This window comes from Neovison vison, chromosome 4 (assembly GCF_020171115.1).
Source record: "Neovison vison isolate M4711 chromosome 4, ASM_NN_V1, whole genome shotgun sequence".
Taxonomy (NCBI): domain Eukaryota; kingdom Metazoa; phylum Chordata; class Mammalia; order Carnivora; family Mustelidae; genus Neogale; species Neogale vison.
Window position 1 is genome coordinate 83518760 of NC_058094.1, and position 26211 is coordinate 83544970.

General features: G+C 35.3%; 1 protein-coding gene across 2 annotated transcripts in view; it reads right to left on the reverse strand.

Annotated features, from left to right (window-relative positions):
- Positions 1 to 26211, reverse strand: part of SNTG1 (syntrophin gamma 1) — a 939244-nt gene that overhangs the window by 85554 nt on the left and 827479 nt on the right. For both annotated transcript variants that reach the window (XM_044245618.1, XM_044245617.1), the window contains 2 exons: positions 15109 to 15225; positions 13935 to 14006 (listed from right to left, as the gene is read on the reverse strand). In XM_044245618.1, coding sequence (XP_044101553.1) covers positions 13935 to 14006; positions 15109 to 15225 — 189 coding nt within the window. The remainder of the gene's footprint in view (positions 1 to 13934; positions 14007 to 15108; positions 15226 to 26211) is intronic.

Sequence of the window (26211 nt, forward strand, 5' to 3'; positions counted from 1 at the left end):
CCCACTGCAAAGCCCATTTCTAACAGTATATGTCCTGACACATTTAATGTAAACATCACAGGACAGTAAAACCATACTTTAAAGGTTTATGATCTAGTGAAAACAGAGAGCAGAATGGGTTCAGAGAGTTGGTCCTCACGTGTTCCTTCTACAGCAGTGACTGAGTAGTCATAACCTAGAGTGCCTCTAATATTCATTGTTTCTACTTTATAAAGTGGGAAGTGAGCAATGGGTACAACTTATTCAACTCTTTAAAATATGCAAAGGATGATTATGCAAAGGATAACTAACAAGATATAGATAATGTTGAGTGTGTGTTGCTGAATTTCTATGGAAAAATATTAATCATAGAAGTTGATATCATTCTAAACAATAGAAAAATAAAAATAACATTATTTTTAATAAATATATAATAGAACAAATACAATTATTGATAATAATAAAATGATATGATTAAAAACTGGAACTGAAAATTATCTATGACACTATATCTTTAAAAAAGAGACATTCTAAAACAACTTGAAGGAGATTTCAATGTTTTCCTGCAATGTTCCTTCATGAATGAAGGCCTCAGAAGGGGCTTATACCTGGTTTCTTCCAGTACTAAAACTTTATGTGCACCATTGTAAATAGTAATATAAGGTTTTGGAAGGTCAAACAGATTTAAGATTTCATACAGTAGTAAATCTGCAAGGTAGAAAATGTCTATAAACAAAAATCCAAATGTATTAAGTCTAGAGAGATTACCACAAAACCTAAAATAGACCTGAAAGAGTTTATACTGAATTGAGGAATACAAATTATTTTCTTCTTACAGGATGAATCCTTGAGATTGGCACCAAATGGATTTGGGCAATAAAGCCAATTTTCTAACTTTCTCCTTAAAAAAAGGTATGTTCTCACTAACTGCCCACACAAAATTTTCATAACCAGAAAATTAACATGGAAGATTTTTCAATTATTTTAAATACTTTTTAAAAATGCTAAACCTATTCATATTGTATGAGTATTATATAAATTTCACTTGAAATATGTCTCATTTGGAAGGTTTTCCTAACATAGCTATATTCTCATGTTTTATTAAAATTATTGGAATAAGTTATAATATTAAGATTTAGAATAGCAATGCTCCCAGTACTTATTTACAGAATTAGCCAGGCTATGTTTCTAGTCAGACTGAAGGAAAAGAGATTTCTGTAACATGAAGTTGTGACAATTCATAAACAAATTGTTCTTAAACCCACTTAAATGAGGAAGGAATGGGCCATAAATAATTAGATATTAAGAAAGACAGGGATGGGTTTTAGTTATTTGGAAAACAAGATTAGATATCTTTAGTGTATAACATTCTCAAGGAGGGGAAAAAACTGAATCTTTTTATTCCCACATTCCATTGCTAAGAGATACTTGTCTGCTTTAAATAAGGACATTGAGTTTTTTTAGAAGCTTTATAAAAGTATTTTAAGTCTGTAAATATTATAACAAAAAAGATAAAATTTGAGGAATCATCAGATAGGTTTCAGAAGTCATGTACAATGCTATAATATTAATAAATCTAAGACAATTCTAAAATAACAAAATAAAAGATAAAGTCAAATGTTTATCAATGATGATCATTGTGTTTCATTAAGAAAGGAGGCTGGATTTGAATTGTGGACAGCATTGTGGACAGCAGTCACCCTGTCTTTGCTGTCCCGAGGCATTTCCACAGAGAGATATCAGGGTAAGAGAAGCCATAGTTCTTATCCAAAGCAGTAACACTCCCTTAGTATACAGTTTGTAAAGCCTCTGTGGGTACCAGAGTGGCTCAGCCAGTTGGGTGACTGCCTTCGGCTCAGGTCATGATACTGGACTTCCAGGATCAAGTCCTACATCCATCTCTCTGCTCAGTGGGGAGTCTGCTGCTCCCTCTGACCCTCTGCTCTCTTATCCTCTCTCTCTCATTCTCTCTGTCTCTCTCAAATAAATAAAATCTTTAAAAAGAAATCACCAGTGAAATGTAGAGGGGAAAAAAGTAAAACATAGTTTAAGCCTGGATTCAGGAAGTGATTGCACATTTTAAGACAATTTAATTCTCTGGGGAAACGCTAAGAAATGAAGAACCCTAGCCATTTTTAAATGACTTAATAAAATGCAAAGTGATTGATACGCTTTGAAGAATAGTTATTAATAGTTATTATCTAAAAAATGAAAACTGAAACAAATTTATCCAGAAAATGCAGACATATCTTTTTTTACTGAGATGGTTTCCCTAAGAAATAATTTTAAAAAGTGGTAACTTCAGAGTCAAATAATATCCTTCCCATTAATAATGCCATTGGCATAAAATTCTACTCAAAAGTAATTCTTTATCTAAATTAGATTCTTTGAAATAATTCTTGTTTCTAACAAACCATTAGTTCTTGCCTAATAATGATATCAATATACTCTGATGCCACGTTATCTTCTACATTTTGTTTCTTGTAATATCTTCATTTATGAATATATTACATATTTGAATGTCATTGTTAATTTTTTTTATTTTTGCTTTTACTTAAATTGGATCATTAAAAAAATTTGGAGCAGCTCTTTTCTGTTTAAAACACTAGTAGTAATGATAAAAGAAATGATAATACTGGATTTAGCTTTTTAGTTACCAATATAATAACTATGAAATACAGGAATACATTTGATATCAAAATATGAAACTCATGAAAAACATTCACTTAGTTAAATAACTTCTATCTTTAATATGGGATTAATTTAATTTTTATTATTATTTAAATTTGATAAAATTATTTTTTTCCTTTTATCTTTTTCTTTATTCTACTCATTTTAACAATGATTTTTAGTTGCTTGTATTTAAGCAAAATTTTAATCAGTATTGTCTTAAAATGTTCTTTACCAGCAAGACTGCCTTTAGAGGGGCACCTGGATGGCTCAGTGGATTAAGCCGCTGCCTTCGGCTGAGGTCATGGTCTCAGGATCCTGGAATCGAGCCCCGCATCAGGCTCTCTGCTCAGCGGGGAGCCAGTTTCTCTGCCTGCCTCTCTGCCTACTTGTGATCTGTCTCTCTGTCAAACAAATAAATAAAATCTTTTAAAAAAGGTGCCTTTAGAATGATTTGCTGTATCTACTCTACATGAGACAGGGTTATTTTTCTTATATGTTTGTTTTACAATTCTATTTAGCAAATCTTGAAATGTGATATTTTTTATTACAATCACATAAAGAAAATTTGCTTGTAAATTACAAAGACTTATTTCTGGACCATTTGATAATTGCCAGTGTGATACCTCATCACCCATCACCCCCATAATTTCCTATGTAGTTTTAACAAATAAGACCCTAGGATATTCACCCATATCACTATAATACAACCATGAGAACAGGGAATTTGACATTGTCTATTGTTGCTCTATAGTCCTTACACTTCATTCATGATTCACCAGTTCAGAATCATCTTGGTATGGAGTTGTCATGGCTCTTAAATTGCCTTAAATGGGAAGAGTACCTGGCCTTACCCTGACTCTAATAACTTTGACACTAATACTTTGTGTTTTTTTTGTTTTTTTGTTTTTTTGTTTTTTTTGTTTTTTTTTGAGAGAGAGAGAGTGAGCAGGAGGGAGTCAGAGAGAAAGGGAGAGAGAATCTTAAGCAGGTTCCAGATCCAGCACAGAGCCCCATTAGGGGCTCAATCTCAGGTCCCTGAGATCATGGCCTGAAACAAAATCAAAAGTCCGATGCTAAATTGATTCAACCACCCACATGCCCCTAATAGTTTGACCACTATTGAAGTTTTGACACTACCGAAGACTGCAGGCCAGTTGTTTTGTGGACTGTGCCTCCAATGGGTTTTTCTGACATTTACTTATGATTAGAATAGATTAGATCACATCATACTAGATTAAGTTAAATTATGCTGGGTTTTGTCATTATTACATTAAATTAGACCAGATGTTTCTCATGGTTAGATTAGGTTTATTATAAAGTTCTAGGAGGAATGAAAGAGACCTGATAATTTTTTTTTAATAAATTGCTGTTTCTATGGATAGTTTGTTGTTGTTGTTGTTGTTGTTTTTAATTTTATTTATTCATTTAACAGATAGAGATCACAAGTAGGCAGAGAGGCAGGCAGAGGGAGAGGAGGAGGAAGGCTCCCTGCCAAGCAGAGAGCCCAATGTGGGGCTTGATCCCAGGATCCTAGGATCATGATCTGAGCCGAAGGCAGAGGCTTTAACCCACTGAGCTACCCAGGCGCCCCAAGACCTGATATTCTTCTACTAATTGTTATATTCTACTATCATACCATCAGGCATAATGCTTTTTATTTTTTCCATTAATAAAATGTTAATTTTGATCAACTTGTGAAGACTGTGAAGTCCCTGTGAAGTTACTCTTTTCTCTCTCTCTCTTTTTTTTTAAAGATTTTTATTTATTTATTTTTTTATTTTTATTTTTTTTTTTAAAGATTTTATTTATTTATTTGACATAGAGAAATCACAAGTAGATGGAGAGGCAGGCAGAGAGAGAGAGAGGGAAGCAGGCTCCCTGCTGAGCAGAGAGCCCGATGCGGGACTCGATCCCAGAACCCTGAGATCATGACCTGAGCCGAAGGCAGCAGCTGAACCCACTGAGCCACCCAGGCGCCCCAAGATTTTTATTTATTTATTTGACAGACAGAGATCACAAGTAGGCAGAGAGGCAGGCATAGAGAGAGAGGAGGAAGCAGGCTCCCCGCTGAGCAGAGAGCCCGATGCGGGACTCGATCCCAGGACCCTGAGATCATGACCTGAGCTGAAGGCAGAGGCTTTAACCCACTGAGCCACCCAGGCGCCCCCTCTTTTCTCTTTTTTCTTTTGAAATTGTAGTAAGTACTGTATAGGGAGGTACTTTGAAACTATTAAGTGTTCTGTTTCTTATTGAAGTTTCCACTTATTTACTTATTTTTGTGAAGATAGATTCATGGCTTCCTATTTTGAATATCAGTTTGTCCCAGATTTGTCAGCAGGTACCCTTAAAGCAGTTCTGTGTCTTTTGACATATCTCCATCATTCTTTAAGCACTTTCTGATTTTCTGGGACAATATAATAATTTGAACTTATCCTTGACTTTCTATGCTGCAGTCAACCCAGCAACAATTTTTCTGTAGGGTTCTGGCTCCTCGTAGTGGAGGGTGGTATTAAGAAAGTGAGAGCTGGTTTGCTGGATGTGCTTTTGCTGTTGGGGACTCTCTGAACCAGGTACTCTCAGAAAGCAGGGTAAGGTTTGTGCACACACACACACCCCAATTGTATAGCAGTATTTCTTTTTTTTTTTTTTTTAAGATTTTGTGTATTTATTTGACAGAGAGAAATCACAAGTAGATGGAGAGGCAGGCAGAGAGAGAGAGGGAAGCAGGCTCCCTGCTGAGCAGAGAGCCCGATGCGGGACTCGATCCCAGGACCTTGAGGTCATGACCTGAGCTGAAGGCAGCGGCTTAACCCACTGAGCCACCCAGGCGCCCACTTTTTTTTTTTTTTAATTATTTTGTTAACATAGAATGTATTACTGACCCCAGGGGTACAGGTCTGTGAATCATCAGGCTTACACACTTCACAACACTCTCCATATCACATACCCTCCCCAATGTCCATAATCCAACCCCCCTTTCCTACGTATAGCAGTATTTCTAATTTTAATCCAGCCCCACGGGGTTTATTTCAGGCTGGTCTGCCTCACTCGCAACTCTTATGTCTGACAGTGAGAAATCAGGCTCCCATTCCTCATCCCCATATCTACTTGGTTGAATCTCTTTCTCTCTTTCTCCATCTCCCACCAAGAGAAAAGCTCTCCTCACACAGCGCAGTCAGCCATAATATTGTGGCACTTTTTCCTGAAAATGATTTTGTAAGAGTATCACTGTGATTATACTAAACACTATGTATATTTTACCAAAAATTTAAACTTAAAACATATAATGTTAGTTAGGAAGGGATGCCGTACTTTGTCAAATATGATACTATATGTGGAAAACCCAAAAGACTCCACTCCAAAACTGCTAGAACTTGTACAGGAATTCAGTAAAGTGTCAAGATATAAAATCAATGCACAGAAATCAGTTGCATTTCTCTACACCAACAACAAGACAGAAGAAAGAGAAATTAAGGAGTCAATCCCATTTACAATTGCACCCCAGACCATAAGATACCTAGGAATAAACCTAACCAAAGAGGCTAAGAATCTATACTCAGAAAACTATAAAGTACTCATTAAAGAGATTGAGGAAGACACAAAGAAATGGAAAAATGTTCCATGCTCCTGGATTGGAAGAATAAATATTGTGAAAATGTCTATGCTACCTAAAGCAATCTACACATTTAATGCAATTCCTATCAAAGTACCATCCATCGTTTTCAAAGAAATGGAACAAATAATTTTAAAATTTATATGGACCCAGAAAAGACCTCGAATAGCCAAAGGAATATTGAAAAAGAAAGCCAAAGTTGGTGGCATCACAATTCCGGACTTCAGGCTCTATTACAAAGCTGTCATCATCAAGACAGCATGGTATTGGCACAAAAACAGACACATAGATCAATGGAACAGAATAGAGAGCCCAGAAATAGACCCTCAACTCTATGGTCAACTAATCTTCAACAGAGCAGGAAAGAATGTCCAATGGAAAAAAGACAGCCTCTTCAATAAATGGTGCTGGGAAAATTGGACAGCCACATGCAGAACAATGAAATTGGACCATTTCCTTACACCACACACAAAAATAGACTCAAAATGGATGAAGGACCTCAATGTGAGAAAGGAATCCATCAAAATCCTTGAGGAGAACACAGGCAGCAACCTCTTCAACCTCAGCTGCAGCAATATCTTCCTAGGAACATTGCCAAAGGCAAGGGAAGCAAGGGCAAAATGAACTATTGGGATTTCATCAAGATCAAAAGCTTTTGCACAGCAAAGGAAACAGTTAACAAAATCAAAAGACAACTGACAGATTGGGAGAAGATATTTGCAAACGACATATCAGATAAAGGACTAGTGTCCAAAATCTATAAAGAACTTAGCAAACTCAACACCCAAAGAACAAATAATCCAATCAAGAAATGGGCAGAGGACATGAACAGACATTTCTGCAAAGAAGACATCCAGATGGCCAACAGACACATGAAAAAGTGCTCCATATCACTCGGCATCAGGGAAATACAAATCAAAACCGCAATGAGATATCACCTCACACCAGTCAGAATGGCTAAAATCAACAGGTCAGGATATGACAGATGCTGGCGAGGATGCGGAGAAAGGGGAACCCTCCTACACTGTTGGTGGGAATGCAAACTGGTGCAACCACTCTGGAAAACAGCCTGGAGGTTCCTCAAAATGTTGAAAATAGAACTGCCCTATGACCCAGCAATTACACTACTGGGTATTTACCCTAAAGATACAAACGTAGTGATCCGAAGGGGCACGTGCACCCGAATGTTTATAGCAGCAATGTCCACAATAGCAAAACTATGGAAAGAACCTAGATGTCCATCAACAGATGAATGGATCAAGAAGATGTGGTATATATACACAATGGAATACTATGCAGCCATAAAAAGAAATGAAATCTTGCCATTTGCGACAACATGGATGGAACTAGAGCGTATCATGCTCAGCGAAATAAGTCAAGCGGAGAAAGACAACTATCATATGATCTCCCTGATATGAGGAAGTGGTGATGCAACACTGGGGCTTAAGTGGGTAGGAGAAGAATAAAGGAAACAAGATGGGATTGGGAGGGAGACAAACCATAACTGACTGTTAATCTCACAAAACAAACTGAGGGTTGCTGGGGGGAGGGGGGTTGGGAGAAGGGGGTGGGGTTATGGACATTGGGGAGGGTATGTGCTTTGGTGAGTGCTGTGAAGTGTGTAAACCTGGCGATTCACAGACCTGTATCCCTCGGGATAAAAATATATATTTATAAAAAATAAAAAAATTTATTAAAAAAAAAAACCAACATATAATGTTAGTATGGAATGCAGTATTCCAAAAATTAAAAAAAAGAGAGATGGCCTTTCAAAAAGGCTTGCTCCTCCTCAGTCTAATGTTGGCTCTGAAAGGGGTAAGCTTTAACTATCTACAAACCAAGTAGACCTCCTCCTCTGCAAGGTTTGCTAGCCACGTGATATTAGGAGGTTCATACAATTCAACTACATTGAACTAGGTCAGATACTCCATTCATACTTCCTGTGTTTCCTCATGTCTGATTGGCTGACAGGATAATTACTGTGCCTTGGCTTTCACATCATGCTGATAGGTCCTGTCATTCTCTTACTAGGAAGCATCTGATCACTGAAATTGAATTACTAAATCCAGTTGTAGGATGAGATTTAGGTTACATGAGGAATTGTATTTAAGGATGGCACTTTGGGTATTTTCCAGCTGGGAGGTAGCACAGGTGCCCAGTTAGGTACAGACAAAATACAGGGAATAACTTCTCTTTCCTGTGGAAGCTAATATTTTTTTTTTCCAATTTATTTATTTTCAGAAAAACAGTATTCATTATTTTTTCACCACACCCAGTGCTCCATGCAAGCCGTGCCCTCTATAATACCCACCACCTGGTACCCCAACCTCCCACCCCCCCGCCACTTCAAACCCCTCAGACTGTTTTTCAGAGTCCATAGTCTCTCATGGTTCACCTCCCCTTCCAATTTACCCAAATTCCCTACTCCTCTCTAACGCCCCTTGTCCTCCTTGCTATTTGTTATGCTCCACAAATAAGTGAAACCATATGATAATTGACTCTCTCTGCTTGACTTATTTCACTCAGCATAATCGGAAGCTAATATTTTAAAGTTCTTTTTGTTTGAAGAAACAAAGAATATACAGCACTCCAAAGTCATAGGGGAAAAAGTACTAAAGAATTGCATTGGATAGCTGGTAAATATTATAATGCATTTTTACAAATTTTCTAATGTTTCTGGTGTTTCTTTTAAAATTATTCTGTGTTGTGATTTTTTTCCTCATTCTAAATATTCACTTTCATGCCCAATTTTATTCCTAGTTTTACTTTTTTTTTTTTTTTTGTAATGAGGCCCCCAAATTGAATAAACGAGAGGTCCCAGGACGTCTGAACATACTCCTCTTGATCAGCATATGAGGTACTCTAATGTCAGTGTACCCAGTGCTAAGAATCAGTAGGCTATCAGTCAATTATCTAGAGTACTGGTTTTGCCACTTTATATAAAGTATCTGTTGGTCATTCCTTCTTCTCCTAGTTTCAGAAAATAAAACAGAATTCGAGCTTCTGTTTTTCCTTTTTTCTCTAATCTCCATGGTATTTCAAGTTCCTCACCAATTAACTGCCCTTCCTAAATTTGAGACATATAACATCTGAGATTTCCATAAGGCATGCCAGCAGTCAGGTACAATGGGGTCTGGGCAAGACATGTGCACTGGAGGTTATCAGGGCAGAAATGCCAGATTCCCAGTAAGACCTCTTATACTGGAGGAGCTGGCCTGGCCTTAGACATGAGTGAGGACAGCCATCTCTAGAACTGGGCTGCCAGTGGATTTACAAAGCTGACAGCCTCTATAAGTAGGAAAGAGAACAATCAATTAAGATTAAGAAGGAGAAATATTTATTAACTTTGAAGGAAAGGGAGAAGGTTTAACCTAGGTTTTGGTAGATTAGACACGAGGACAGAATTCTGTGAAACAGAATTAAAGGCTTTCTTGAGGTGCAAGCTCAGAATTCAACACATGGTGAGTTTTTTCCAGCTGCATTCAGCTACACTGTGGTCTTAGAGTGAGAACTCAGGCACTCATTTTGCCCCAAGAGTCAGATAAACCAGAGCGGTTAAGAGAGGACAGGCCTTACGGGCCTGTGGCTGTCATGAGGGTAATTACCACTGCAGGCCTCCGTGCAGTCTTCTCCTCTGCCCATCTTCTGACCCTGCACCTTTCCAGCCCACTGCCCATGTCTTGTTGGAATGGGTCGTCTCTATCCCAGAATCTTGGTGGCAGCTTGGAAGCATCCGTCCACCCCATCCCTCCCATCCTGTCTCATGGTACAGTTAGAAGACTATTTTGAAGATGGCAACCTCAGTCACTTCTCAGGCTTGAAATTCTTAGGGGGCTCCTTTGTTCTTCAGATAAGTTTTATATTCCTTTTTATTGACTTTTAACAGCTTCCCCTCCCCCCACACAAGCAGCAGCATTAGCTTCCATACCCAAATTACAGACTTACGGAATGTTTCTTAGTTGTTTAAATGACACATCTTTCTTTGTACACCTGGAAAAGTTTACCCATTACTTCCTATATGCACAAAGCCCACTTCTCCCACTCACCAAACTCCAACCCTAACTAAAAGACATCATCTGAACCCTTTAATAATCATTTATCTTTCAAGTTTATTTAAGGCCTCCTCCAAAATGGCCCTTCTAAATTCCTTGGTCATCTAGGCTTTTTGGGAGCTCAGCTCTCCTCTCCAGATGCAAGGGATCTCTGATACCTAGTTAGGTGCTTGGCACATAGAGAGTACTTCATGAACATTTGTAGTATGAATTAATTCATAAAAATACATTCACATATCGATTAATGAATTGCCAACCATTACAGCACCCCATGCTTTGTTAGATCCACTGAACAGAAGAAGTTGAAGGTCAAAGTGCCTACTATATTTGCAAAGGGTAATGTATTTAGTAACAGAGTTGTCATTTTTTGTCAAGAGTCTTGTTCTGAAAATTTTGTTCTCTCATCACCTGGCTGGCTTTCTCATTTTCATTTCTTTCTAATTTATCAATGCTTTTCCTGAAAGAGAAAGAGGTAATATAGTATATTTAAGAGCACAGATTTCTAAGACAGACTGCAAGATTCAGATCCTTCCTTCTGGCATTTACTAGCTATTGTGACCTTGAGCTATTTACTTAAACTCTTTGCCTTCATTTCCATTTATGTGAAATGGGAAAAATAATTGCTTCATAGTGGTGTTGTAAAGTTTAAGTAAATTATTATTTCAAGAAACTGAGAACAATACCTGGCACTTATGTGTTAGCTATATATAATGGGTAACTATTATTACTTCATTTTTCTAAGTACTGGTATAGTTTCCTGTCAGAAGAGAGGGAGAGAGATTTCTCTATTAATGGTACCGGGGCAGATGTTCTATTGTCCAGATCATTAAACTTGCCTTTAAATTTGCCTTATCCAAGAGATACCTTTCTGGAGACTGAAGTCTACAATCCATACATCTGCACAGGACTGTTCCCTCATGGCAGTAGATGGCTGGGTTACAGAAGACCCCCTTCAGAATTGCTTCCCAGACCCAAATCTCTGAGTCTGGATGCACTAAACCAATCATCCTCCAGGCACTGATCCGAATGCAGGAAAAGTATCCATTTAACACTGAGTCTTATGTTCACTCTTCTATTCTTGTGCTATATCACATTTCCATTTGGGAAAAAGAATCCTCAGCAGACAATTTTGTGTGCCAAATGTAAATTCATGAAGCACAGATAATTAGTGTTGTATTGATTAATGGTAGAAGAGCTTTCTTATTTACATACCACAAGTAAGAGTAAAGTTATGTTCTATTGAGCGTCTAAAAATATTTATCTTCAGGCCTCACTAACTTATGTAAAAAATTTTCCCAAAGCAACTAATGAGCTAATAGGAAATTATATAGGAAAAGATAAATGAGAAGTGCTCTTTGATTTTAATTTGCGCAGAGAGCAAATGCACGGGCACTTGTAGATATTTGAAATGGCGGTATAAATTGGTATGACTTTTCTAGGAAGGAATTTAGATACCTAAACCTAACATCTTGAATATGTTGAAATATTTTCCACCCAGGATTTGCTAAACTCAGAATTTAGATTAAAATAAATAACTAGAAAGTTACATAAAAGTCTGTAGGGAAACATCAGTTCTTTGCTATCGACTTTTTGTGTGTGTGCCTTCATGTTAACTTAATGTTATGTCTGCCACCCTACTGATATGTAAGCTCAGTGAAAGAAGGGAGTTTTTCTGCTTTTTGTTCCCCCAGCCACATAATAAGCACTTAGCAGATTACCTGTTGTATGTCAAATATTCAATCACTAACTATTATATAAATTAGTCATTGTTGTGCTGTCTGATGGAACAAATGAGAAAGCACCTAAATGGGTAAATAAATATGGCCAAAGGATGGGATACATTACATCTACCAAAAGGTCAAGGTTTTGTGTTTTTTTTTAAGTATATTGACATAAAAAAACTCCACATTTTTATAAAAGAAAAGATTACAAACCATATAATCCTAACATTGTAAAAAAAATAAAGAGAAATGAAGTAGTGAGTGGTTACATGGAGCCACACATAATTCTTATTCTCTCCTTTAAAACTGTCCTTATTTCAAGTAATACCATAAACTGAATTATTTTTAAATGCTCAATCTGCCTTTTTTTTTTTTTTTTTGATTTAAGAGAGGCTTGTAAAGACCATATAGCTACTTGGAAAATGATTAGGAAATAATTTAAATCTAAATAAGAATATAGAAATGCATCCTGGATTCCACTATGAAAAAGTTACATTAGTGTAGGACGAAGGAATTAACAAAACTGACTTGTTAGAGTACTGAGTTTTGGGTTTTTTTTTTTCCTTTATCTTTTCTTTCTCCCTTTCTTTCCCTCTCTCCTCCCTCTCCCCCTCCCTTCCTTCCTTTCTCCGCCACTTCCTTCCTTCTTCCCTCCCGCTCTTTAATCCTTTCTTCTGAATTCCACCAGTTTTTTGGCTAAAATTTTTAATTAGAATCTCATTCAATTAGATTAAATTATAATTCCATTAGCTGCTTTGGTATTTATTTAAAAAACTGGAGTTGAGCATGCTTTCCTTTTCTTCAGACACTCCTACATCTTTTAGGAGTTGCCGGGGGCTTCTTTACTAAAAATCAACTCAAGTATGTCAGAGTTGTTCTTCCTCCAACTGCCCCAAAATAGAACCAGAACCATACACAGTAATCAGCAAACAATGACCTTTATTTTTATTTAGCTCTTGTGCTACTATGAATGTTAGCTTTAATCTAGGATTATTTTGTAGGGAAGAAAAATTATGAACATTTCTGAGGTAATAATATTTTTTTGTTTCTCAGTCTTCAGATACTTTTGATACATTTCATTTATGTTGTAAATATTCCAGCATTTTCTACTGAATCTTTAACTAGAAGAAAATAATCAACATAAAATGCAGGGAACTTAGTTCTTCTTGGCTACACAAACAAGGTCAAACTTAACAAGGATTTAATTATCATCTTCCAATCCTATAGACCTCAGAGTAAAATCCAAATGCAGATTATTATTTAGGTTTTGTAAATTATTCCCAGTTTGCATCTTAAAATGGCTACAGAAATCATTTAGAATTTTACAGAATTCTCAATGACTTCCCATTCCAATTATCTTGTGTATTGCCGGAACTTTAATTGATTTATGACAATTATATATTCTTTGGTGTACTCAGAAGTACCTAACTCTGACATTTAAAAAAAAAAAAAAAGGGGGATAACCTAACTCTGAGATTTAAAAAAAAAATGATCTTTCTTTGCACATGCCTTCATATTTTCTGCATTTTCTAATTCAATTCTTCTCTAAGACTTTTTTCCTGTTTTACTTAAAAAAAAGAAAAACAAACAAAACAAAACAAATATGGTAATAATTGTAGTTTAAATTAATACTATTTTCAGTTGAATTTCTCCTTCAATGAACTAAGCTTTCTGTTCCTCTAGCCAGACAGAGAGACTACAGAATCTTCTTAGTAATTACTTAAACTGATATGAGGGTGCTTATATACTTCTCTGCATTCTATTTGTTATATATTTTTTCTTTTATCTTTATCTTTTATGTCCTTGCATCATTTGTTTTCATGAACTATTTATGAGCACAGAACCATTGGTAAGGAAAAGCCATGAAAATTTTCACTACCTATTTATTGTTCATACCTTGAGAATCTTGCACATAATCTCATAAACTGAAAATGTTTTCTCTGCTCGGGTCCAGTCCCATGTTGTCACCTTTAAAAGATGAGAAACTTATGTCATTTGTTTTAGAAAGGTAACCCTGATTTCCCTCTTCATTTTATTTATATATTATGGTACACAAAGAAACTTTCCCATATGTACTATATATATCAGTTGTGGAGCTATTTTTATAGAGGTCCATGTGTGGTATTTTGGTTTCCTCTCTTCTAAGTTTATCACCATTTCTCTTCCTTTGTCAGCAAGTGTTTTATGTTCTCTATCAATCTTCATTTTCTCAATGTACTTACATATTTTAAATACTGTGTATATTATCTACATATAAATACTAAGTTTTTATATTCCACACACATAGTAATTTTGCCACCAGTTACATACAAAGTAGAATAATAGTTGTCAATGCTGGCTTTAATTTTTTAAAAAGACATCATTTATATCGGGACATTATTTCAGGTTGTGAAGGTCTTGTAACATTGTGAAAACACCAAATACCACAGTGAAGTCATTTCACTTTTTTATGTTTAAAACATGTATTTGTCTAGTCATAAGAAATTTTTCATAGTAGGAATATAGTAAAATATAAAAATATTTATGGCTTTTTTCCAGCCTTCTGGGTCCTTTGAACTTTGTGTAGACATAGTCCTACAAAATAGCAACAGGTCAGACTTGATATTTCCAAAACCCTATGTAATTTCAAACCAGTAAGTGAGTGGTCTGGCATTTGATATTTATATTCAATAAATATTTATGGAGAATCTACTACTGTGTAAGGTACATGTCTCCAGAAGAAAGACCTTAGGTCCATAGGTACCCATACATATTTAATACAAAGACCAATGACTAGAAAATAGGATATCAAAATGCTATTTTTTTTAAATTTAGATAGACCTGTATCACATAGACAAACATGTTTTGAAGGTCATAAATTCCTGGACAGAAATGCCTTTCAGGGTTATAAAGTAAGTATTTAATGCTAGAACATATATTTTTAGTCCAAACAGAACATTTGGACTGTTTTCCATTTTTTTCTGTATTTTATTTTTAAAAATATGTCGGTAATATGGTATTTATTATTATTAACTTGATGTCATTCTGTAATGATAATATGGATAAAAAAACACTGGATGAAGACACTTACTGGAGGTGCCAAAAACTTGTAAAGACATGATCCCCTCAGGGCTAGAAATGTTGGTGAGTACACACGGTCTTGCAAAGGGTCTTGCTCCCGTGCTTCACACCAGCCCATGTAGACTATCTACAAGAAAATTGAACATGATTAACAGTAAGTAAAAGAAAAGTCTCATTACAGATATGTATTTTTCATACCTTGAATATTTTAATTCTCTCATAAAATTATCAAAGTAATAGATGAAAAAATACATTAGACAGATATACTTTCCAATAAGTGAATGTAAACCACTCCTAAGAGTTTGTTTCCATCCGCATTTATCAAGTGTTTGCTTGTCTTGTGATCCAACTTGGCATACATTATATTTCCCACTCTCCACCAATTCTACTATAACAATGTTTCTTTGTAATAAAATTTATTGACTTATCCTATCAGTTTCCCAATTAGTGGCATTTTATTATGAGGATGTGTCCCAGGATAAAATATTTAAGTGGGTAAAGGAGATGAGTCAAAGACAAGTACCTTGTGTCACTACCAGTGTTGTGGCATACTACACCTCCCCTCTAACTGACAGGATGAGATGATAACTTTTCTTGTTTTAATCACAAATCTAATATGAATATAGTTTATTCAAATATTATTCATATATTAAATGGCAATGACAGTATCACTTTTGTCTCTAGACCTTAAATATTGGTGGGTCAATTTCCAAAATGAAATCATCTGAGATAAGACACTCCTCTTTCAATTATTTGATTGTCGTGAAGCTCAAATAGATACATAAGCATTAATTCAATGAGTTTTATATTCCCGACAATATATTCATATGTCATTTATCTCTATCTCTATGTGATAGAAGTATCTGGGAGGATTTATTTCCTACCTCAAGTAACCTACTTTGATTTTGTGGTTGCTCTTAGACTTTTGTTCTTCTTGTTGTTTTGAGATCTGTTATGACTAATGGGGTATTAATGCACATGACACAAGTAGAGTGGGGCTTAGTATCTTGTGCTTCTGCCATTACTATGAGAAAAGCATACCCAAGGTATGTGGGGTCAACCAGAGCTGAACTACCTCCTGGACAAAGTTTAGTCAAGTCTAGGCTAGTGGCTAATTCAAAAAAACAAGTTCACTTGCAGGGAGAAATAAAACACAGATAAGTAGACTTCCCATGTTCCCGGGTTAGAAGAATTATTTTAAAAAATCATAATATCCAAATTGACCTAGGGATGCAATACCATTCCTATCAAAATCCCAATGGCATGCCTTATAGAAATAGAAAAATTATCTTAAAATTCATATGGTACCACAAAAGACCCTGAGTAGCCAAAGCAATATTGAGCAAGAAGAACAAAGCTAGAAGCATTGTACTTTCTGATTTCAAAAAATATTACAAAGCAATAGTAACCAAAACGTTTGAAGTGGCGGGGGGGTGGGAGGTTGGGGTACCAGGTGGTGGGTATTATAGAGGGCACAGCTTGCATGGAGCACTGGGTGTGGTAAAAAAATAATGAATACTGTTTTTCTGAAAATAAATAAATTGGAAAAAAAAACCATAAGATATGGGCCTTAAAGGAGATATGTAGAATGAAACAGAAGTGAGAGCCCAGAAATAAATCTGTGCATTCAAGGTTAACTGATCTTTGACAAAGATGCAAGAATGAGCAATGAGGAATGGATATTCACTTGAATAAATAGACTGGGAAAACTGGATAATCACATTCAGATAAATGAAATTGGATCCTTATCTCACCATATACAGAAATGAATTAACTCAACTCAACTCAAAATGAATTAAAAAGTTAAATGTGGGCCCTAAAACCATAAACCACAAGAAATGCAATTTTTAAAACATTATGCATTTTCTGTGTATATCTCCCAAACTGGTTACAATTTAAAAGACAGGAAGTGACAAATTTTCATGAGGACATGTAGCAATGCAAAAGCTCATATAAAACTGGTAAGAGTTTGATTCTTCACTTCCAATATCAACTCAACACAAACGTGTATATATATGCACTGAAGCACATGTATAAGAATATTGATGTAGCAGGGTGCCTGGGTGGCTCAGTCAGTTAAGCATCTGTGTTTGGCTCAGTTGTTGATCCCAGGGTCCTAGGATCAAGCCCCATGCTGGGCTCCCTGCTCAGTGGAGTCTGCTTCTCCCTCTGTCCTTCCCTCTGCTGGTACTCGCTCTCTCTCTCTCTGCCAAATAATAAATAAAATCCTGAAAAAAAAAAAAAGACTACTCATGTAGCATTATTCTTCCTAGTTCCAACTATGTACCAGATAGTTCAAGGTATTAAAATGTGTACCCTAAAAATGTTTTATAGATTAAAAATAGCAGTAAATTGTAGCATAATAAAGCAATAGTATACAACAAGGAAAATTAGTAAATTATAGTTCAATGGAAAAACAAATGAATCTCACAGAACATAATGTTAATTGAAAGAAGTAGATATGGAATAATAAATACACACAAACATATATAATTTGATTCAAATAAACTTGTTTTGGAATGCATTTCTGGTTGGGAAAAAAACTGCTATCATAAAGCAAGACAACTACTACCACTATTGTCAGAATAATGGTTACTTGAGAAGACAGCAAACCAGTTGTGATTGGGGAGAATGCAGCATGGGGAAAAAGTGCGAGTTACTAGCAAACTACTTTTCTTGACCTGGATTATAGCTGTGTAGGGGTGTGGCTTTTGAATAATCAAGAATTTGAATTTCAATTATGAATTTTCTTTACATGCATTATGTTTTGTAAAACCCTGTTTATAATGGCATGCAATGTGTGTTTTTAATAATATTTTAATAACAATCTCATATAATAGAGCTTTGTTAGTTTTATGGGAATAAAAGTATTTTGACAAATATGGTTAAATTGCAGTCATTCTTGGGCCACTGCAAAGAGATGAAATTTTAGTTATTACAAATGATTTAGTCATTGTATCACTTCACAATTAGGTCAGAATCTTTCATTTTAACTCAATTTGATAAAACTTGTAGTTTATGTTTATGACTCCTTTGTATTGGCAAGAGAAAAAAGAATTGAGTGGTATACATAATTATGAGAAGGAAATATTTAAGTTTCTTTAACATTGTGAAATTTCAGTTCATTGCCTCTTCCTCTATAATTTCCTGGAAGCTGAAATATTAAGAACAAAATACTATATTTTTCAAGTAATATCATTGAATACAATTTTATTATTTTGACTGAGTGTGTAGCTTTGGGGACGCATTGATGATATAAATAATAAAAATGGGATTATCAGATCTGTTTGGGATATTACTTCATGTTTGTTCTCCAAGCCAACGATTGCTCTTATCTTCTTGTGGTCTAAAACAAGGAAAAGAAGTTCTTCTCAATTGTGCAGAGATGTCAAAAGACACAATTTGGTATTCATCATTATCAGGACTCTTTTGAAATAATTATATGTTTGAGGAGATCGAGCCATTTTTAGTAAATTCTTCCCACGCATGTCACAGCAAATGATAATTCTTTTAAAAAAACTATCATTTAATCTTAAAAAAGTATTTAAAACCAAATGGGCCATATAGACATAAGAGTATTTCAAGTGGTATATTTTAGAAATAAGAATAATTAAAAGGAAATGGTTTCTCTTGCATATGAAATGACAAGAGGACTTCCAAAATGTATAATTTTAAGATAAATATTTCAGAAGCTTGCCTATTTTTCAGCTTTATTGAAGTATAAATGGACAAATGAAATTAAAACATATTTAAAGTTGTACATTTTGATGATTTGGTAAACACATATATTATGAAAGGATTATATCTAGCTAATACATCCATCAACCATACATACATATGTATGTATTTTATTTATATAGATAAAAACATTTAAGTTCTACTCTTAGCAAATTTCAGTTATGTTATTATACCATATCCTCAGACTTTATTCATCTTATAGGTGAAAGTTTATACCTTTATACGAACCTCTCATTTTCTCCAGCCCCTGGCAACCACTTTTCTACTCTCTACTTCTGAGTTTAATTTTTTTTTTCTATTCCATGTATTGGTAACGTTATGGAATATTTGTCTTTCTCTGTTTGGCTTATTTCAATTGACATGACGCCTTCAAGATACATCCCTGTTGTCACAAACAACAGGATTTCCTCCTTTCTCAAGGATTAATATGAAAGATACCTCACTTCCCTTTTCCCTGTCTGGCTTATTTCAATTAACAGATAATTCCTTTATCCATTCATTTGTCGATGTATATCTGTTTCCATATCTTGGCTATTGTCAATAATGCTACAATGAAAATGGAAGAGAAAATATATCTTTGAGGCCCAGTTTCCCTTTCCTTTGGGTATATAGTCAAGAGAGGGATTGCTAGATCATATGGTAGACCTATTACTAATTTTTTTCAGAAAGCTCCCTACTGTTTTCCACAGTTGGCAGTACAAGTTAACATTCCCACTAAAAGTGGAAAATTTTTGCCTTTTCTCCACATCTCCACTCTTTTTATCTCTTATCTTTTTGATGATAGCCATTCTAACAGGTGTTAAGGTAATATCTCACTGTGGTTTTGATTTGTATAAACTTGCTTATTTTAAATGACATGTGTAATTATCTGAAAACACAACTGATATTTAAAGCCTGCACTGCATAGCAGCATTTTATTTGTTACTTTAAATTTTATTTTAGTTTATGTTATTATTTTGCCTCTTTTAAATAAACTTCAATTTTTTAGACCAGTTTAATGTAATTGAGTGGAAGGTAGAGATTTCCCCATAGACTTCCTGCCCCATACATATACTGCCTGTGTGTCTCTCCCACTATCAACATCCCCCTCCGCAGAGTGATACATTGTTGTAATTGATGAACTCACACTGATACATCATTATCACCCAGAGTCCATAATTACATGTATCCATCATTATAGTAACATACAGAATCATTTCACTGCCTTTAAAATCCTCTGTGCTCTGCTGATTCATCCCTCCCTTCCAAGCCTTAGAAACCATTGATTTTTTTTTAACTGTCTACATAATTTTAGCTTTTCTAGAATGTTATATCTTAGGATCATAGACTATGTAGCCTTTTTAGATTGATTTTCTTCATTTTTTAATATACATTTATGGTTTCTCCATGTCCTTTCATGGTTTCATAGATTGTTTCTTTTTAGTGCTGAGTGATACTCCATTCTTGGATATACTAATTAATTAACCATTCACTTATAGATAACCATAATGGTGGATTTCAAGTTTTGGCAATTATGAACAAAGTGCTAAAAATATCAGTGTGCAAGTTTTTGTCCGGGCATGCTTTAAACTCATTTAGTTATATACCAACAAGTGTGATTGTTGAAACAGATGACAAAAGTATACTTAGTTTTGTAAGAAACCACAAAACTATCTTCCAAAGTGGTTATACAATTTTTCATTCTCACCACCAATGCATGAGAGTTTTTTTTCCATGGGGCGCCTGGGTGGCTCAGTGGGTTAAGACTCTGCCTTTGGCCCAGATCATGATCTCAGGGTCCTGAGATCGAGCCCCACATCAGGCTCTCTGGTTGGTGGGGAGCCTATTTTCCCCTCTCTCTCTGCCTGCCTCTCTGCCTACTTGTGATATCTCTCTCTCTCTCTCTCTCTCAAATAAATAAGTAAAATCTTTAAAAAAAAAAAAAAAGATGTTCTCTTCCTCTCCCCCTACCCCTCCCCCCACCCCCATGCATGCACACACTCTCCTCTCATTTTCTCTTTAAAATAAATAAATCAGAATGCTTATAGCAGCAATGTCCACAATAGCCAAACTATGGAAAGAACCTAGATGTCCATCCACAGATGAATGGATAAAGAAGATGTGGTATATATACACAATGGAATACTATGCAGCCATCAAAAGAAACGAAATCTTGCCATTTGCGAAAACATGGATGGAACTAGAGCGTATCATGCTCAGCGAAATAAGTCAAGCGGAGAAAGACAACTATCATATGATCTCCCTGATATGAGGAACTGGTGATGCAACATGGGGGCTTAAGTGGGTAGGAGAAGAATAAATGAAACAAGATGGGATAGGGAGGGAGACAAACCATAAGTGACTCTTAATCTCACGAAACAAACTGGGGGTTGCTGGGGGGAGGGGGTTGGGAGAAAGGGGGTAGGGTTATGGACATTGGGGAGGGTATGTGCTTTTGGGTAAATTGGAAGGGGAGGTGAACCATGAGAGACTATGGACTCTGAAAAACAATCTGAGGGGTTTGAAGTGGCAGGGGGGTGGGAGGTTGGGGTACCAGGTGGTGGGTATTATAGAGGGCACGGCTTGCATGGAGCACTGGGTGTGGTGAAAAAATAATGAATACTGTTTTTCTGAAAATAAATAAATTGGAAAAAATGGAAAAGAAATAAATAAATAAATCTTTAAAAAAAAGGAAAGAAAGAAAGAAAGAAACTAGACAGAGATTATCCTCAAATTTTTTGTAAGAGGATTTCCTCCTGAGATTAGATGAAAGGAATATAAAATGGGAGACCACCAATCTGACTAACTCTGTGACCATAGCTCATATTCAGAGCCGGATAAGAATCCTTTTTAGGCTTTCTCCCTTAAACAACTTGAAGATGATATAGTTGGGTGGGTGGATTAATTTATATTGCTAATTAAGTTGCAACCTAGTTCTTTGAGGATTTGAAATCAACGGTCCTTATCTTTAAAATGTGTGAAAAACTAGAAATATAACTCTAGAAGCAGTTCGAAGTTCACCAGTTCCTTCCTCTCAATCTCCAAACTTTCCCTGTTTACCTTAAAAGATTTATAACTTGCATTCTTCTCTGTGCCTGAGATATTCATGTTAAAGTACAAACTTCAGAAAGGTCATTCTTATCAGTAAAGAAACAAAAGAAAAAAATATCACTTAAACTTATTTTAGATGTTTATAGCAGCATTGCCAGCAATAGCCAAATTATGGAAATAGCCCAAACATCCATCGCTTAATAAGTGGATAAGGAAGATGTGAAACGTATACACAGACACACACACACACACACACACACAGAGGGAGATATTACTCAGTCACCAAAAAGAATTAAATCTTACCATTTGTGGTGGATGGAACTAGAGTGTATTGTGCTGAGTGAAATATGTCAGACAAGAAAAGACAAATACCATATGATTTCACTCATATGAAGAATTTAAGAAACAAAACAGATGAACATGGGGGGAGGGGAAAAAAGAGAGGGAAGCACACCATAAGAGACTTTTAAAGATAGAGAATATACTGAGTTGATTGAGGATAAATGAGTGGGAGATGTGCTGAGGGATGGATATTAAGGAGGACTCTTGTAATGATCATTGGGTGTTATATGTAAGTGATGAATCATTAAATTTATACTTGAAACCAATTTTACCATATATGTTAACTATAGAATATGTTAACTAGAATTTAAATAAAAACCTGAAAAAAAAACCACTTAGTTTTAGCCATTGAAACAGGCAGCTTCATTTACCAGAAAAACAACCTAGAAACAACTTCTATTATAACTAGTAAAATGGAAGCTGTAAGGTCTCTGCGCATGTTTAATGTGTCAGTGCAGATGTGTGTTGTTTTCTACCTCTGGTTCATATTATTAAAATTAATTTGTAAAAGATCTCTATTTAATTGATTTAAACAAATAAGCACTTACATGAATTAATTATTCATAAAAGTCTCAAACTTAGTAGAAACTAACCCAAATGTTTTTCAGGTTCACCTGATTTGAGACAATCTTTGGCAAATAGAAGCTAATTTAAATTTGTTTTAGTTAACATAAGCATGTCTTCAGAGTACCAACATTAAATATACTGCAGACATGCAGTTCCACCTAGGCTTACTAATCAAATAAGGTTCTGTTATTTTTTAAAAATAATTTTTATTAACATATAATGTATTAGCGCCAGGGGTACAGGTCTGTGAGTCATCAGGCTTACACATTTCACAGCACTCACCATAGCACATACCCTTGCCAATGTCCATAACCCAACCACCCTTTCCCTACACCCCCACCTCACAGCAACCCTCAGTTTATTTTGTGAGATAAAGAGTCTCTTATGGTTTGTCTCCCTCCCAATCCCATTTTGTTTCCTTTTTTTCTTTCATATTCCCCAACCCCCCTGCCCTGCCTCTCGAATTCCTCATATCAGAGAAATCATATTATAATTATCTTTCTCTGACTGACTTAATTGGCTCAGTATAATACTCTCTACTTCCATTCGCATCATTTCAAATGGCAAGACTTCATTTCTTTTGATGACTGCATAGTATTTCATTATTATATTCTATATACTACATATAGTATCTGTATATAGATATAGATATGGATGTGTACAGTGAAATTGTATCCATTCAATTCTTCTTCTTTATCCATTTAAATTCTTTCTTTATCCATTTAAATCCATTCAATTTTTCTTCTTTATCCATTTATCCAATTCTTCTTTATCCATTCATCTGTTGATGGACATCTAGGTTCTTTCCACAGTTTGGCTATTGTGGACATTGCTGTTGTAAACATTCAGGTCACATGCCCCTTTGGATCCCTAAATTTGTATCTTTAGGGTAAATACCCAGTAATGCAATTGCTGGGTCATATGGTAGCTCTATTTTCAACATTTTGAGGAACCTCCATGCTGTTTTCCTGTGTGGCTGCACCATCTTGCATTCCCACCAACCTTGTAGGAGGGCTTCCATTTTTCCTCCTCCTCACCAACATCTGTCGTTTCCTGACTTGTTACTTTTAGTCATTCTGACTGGTGTGAGGTGATATCTTACTGTGGTTTTGATTTGTATTTCCCTGATGCCAAGTGACCTGGAGCACTTTTTCATATGTCTGTTGGCCATCTGGATGTCCTCTTTGCAGAAATGTCTGTTCGTATCCTCTGCCCATTTCTTAATCAGATTCTTTGTTCTTTGTGTGTTTTTACTAAATTCTTTATAGATTTTAGATACTAGTCCTTTATCTGATATGTCATTTGTGAATATCTTCTCCTAGTCTGTCAGCTATCTTTTGGTTTTGTTGACTGTTTCCTTGGCTGTGCAAAAGCTTTTGATCTTGGTAAAGTCCCAATAGTTCATTTTTGCCCTTGCTTCCCTTGCCTTTGGCAATGTTTCTAGGAAGAAGTTGCTGTGGCTGAAGTCAAAGAGAAGGCTGCCTGTGTTCTGCTCAAGGATTTTGACGGATTCCTTTCTCACATTGAGGTCCTTCATCCCTTTTGAGTCTATTTTTGTGTGTGGTGTAAGGAAATGGTCCAGTTTCATTCTTTGACATGTGGCTGTTCAATTTTCCCAACACCATTTGTTGAAGAGACTGTCTTTTTTCCATTGGACATTCTTTCCTGCTTTGTCAAAAATTAGTTGACCATAGAATTGAGAGTCACTTTCTGGGCTCTTTATTCTGTTCCATTGATCTATGTATCTGTTTTTGTACCAGTACCATACTGTCTGGATGATTACACTTTGTACTAGAGCTTGAAGTCTGGAATTGCAATGCCACCAACTTTGGCTTTCTTTTTCAACATTCCTCTGGCTATTTGGGATCTTTTCTGGTTCCATATAAATTTTAGGACTGTTTGTTCCATTTCTTTGAAAAAAAAAAAAGAATGGTATTTTGATACCATATCAAAATAGGGATTGCAAATAATGTGTAGATTTTTTTAGGTAGCATAGACATTTTCACAATATTTTTTCTTCTAATCCATGAGCACGGAACATTTTTCCATTTCTTTGTGTCTTCCTCAATTTCTTTCATAAGTACTTTATAGTTTTCTGAGTATAGATTCTTTGCCTCTTTGGTTAGGTTTATTCCAAGTATCTTTTGGTTTTGGGAGCAATTATAAATGGGATCAACCCCTAAATTTCTCTTTCTTCTGTCTTGCTGTTGGTGTATAGAAATGCAAGTGATTTCTGTGCATTGATTTTATATCCTGAAACTTTACTGAATTCCTGTATGAGTTCTAGGAGATTTGGAGAGGAGTCTCTTGGGTTGTACACATAAAGTATCATATCATCTGCAAAAAGTGAGAGTTTGACTTCTTTTTTGCCAATTCAGATGCCTTTTATTTCTTTTTGTTGTCTGATTGCCAAGGCTAGGACTTGCAGTAGTATATTGAATAGCAGTGGTGATAGTGGACATCCCTGTCATGTTCCTGACCTTAGGGGGAAAGCTCTTAGTTTTTTTTTTTCCCCATTGAGAATCATATTTGCTGTAGGTTTTTCATAGATGCCTTTGATGATATTGAGGTATGTACCCTGTATCTCTACACTTTGAAGAGTTTTGATCAAGAAAGATTGCTATACTTTGTCAAATGCTTTTTCAACATCTATTGAGAGTATCATATGGTTCTTGTTCTTTCTTTTATTATTGTGTTGTATCACATTGATTTGTGGATGTTGAACCAACCTTGTAGCCCAGGAATGAATACCACTTGGACATGGTGAATAATCCTTTTAATGTACTGTTGGATTCTGTTATTTCTGTCAAAATATTTGTCAACAATAAAAATACCTTGAAATAAAGGCTGACTTTGTCTAATTTCTCATAAAATTTTTGTGGGTAATCTAAACCTAATTGATAATGAAAGTAAATTAAATAGATATAAGTAGGATAAAATATTTTTAGGTGAACTTTTTAAGTAGTTACTCTTTGGGGTAACCTGAAACCTTAAAGTTTTGCTAAGTAAAGTAATAAGTTAAATTCATTGACTATTCAGATAATTTCAAATAGGATAAAATAGTGAAACATAAATTACCAAGCACAGGCCTATCCACTTTTGGTTTCCTTTTATAGAGGAACTAAGGATATTTGAGTCTATCAATAAACATGTTTTATGCTATGCTGAGAAATTTTCTATTAAAAAAAGTATATGTTTCCAGAAATCATAGAAAGCATTTATACTTTCACAGAATGCTAATGTAAAAAATAGCTCACAATTGTTTATTTCTTTTTTTTTTTTACAATTGTTTATTTCTTAGTGAAGTTTCCTAAGAGTTGAGAATTCTGATTAATTTAGGTGATTAAAGCTACCATAAATAACAAGGAAAACATCTTTACAGCAAGAAAAGTAGGATGTGTGCTTTTGGTAAAAGAAAGTATGAGGGATGGAAATA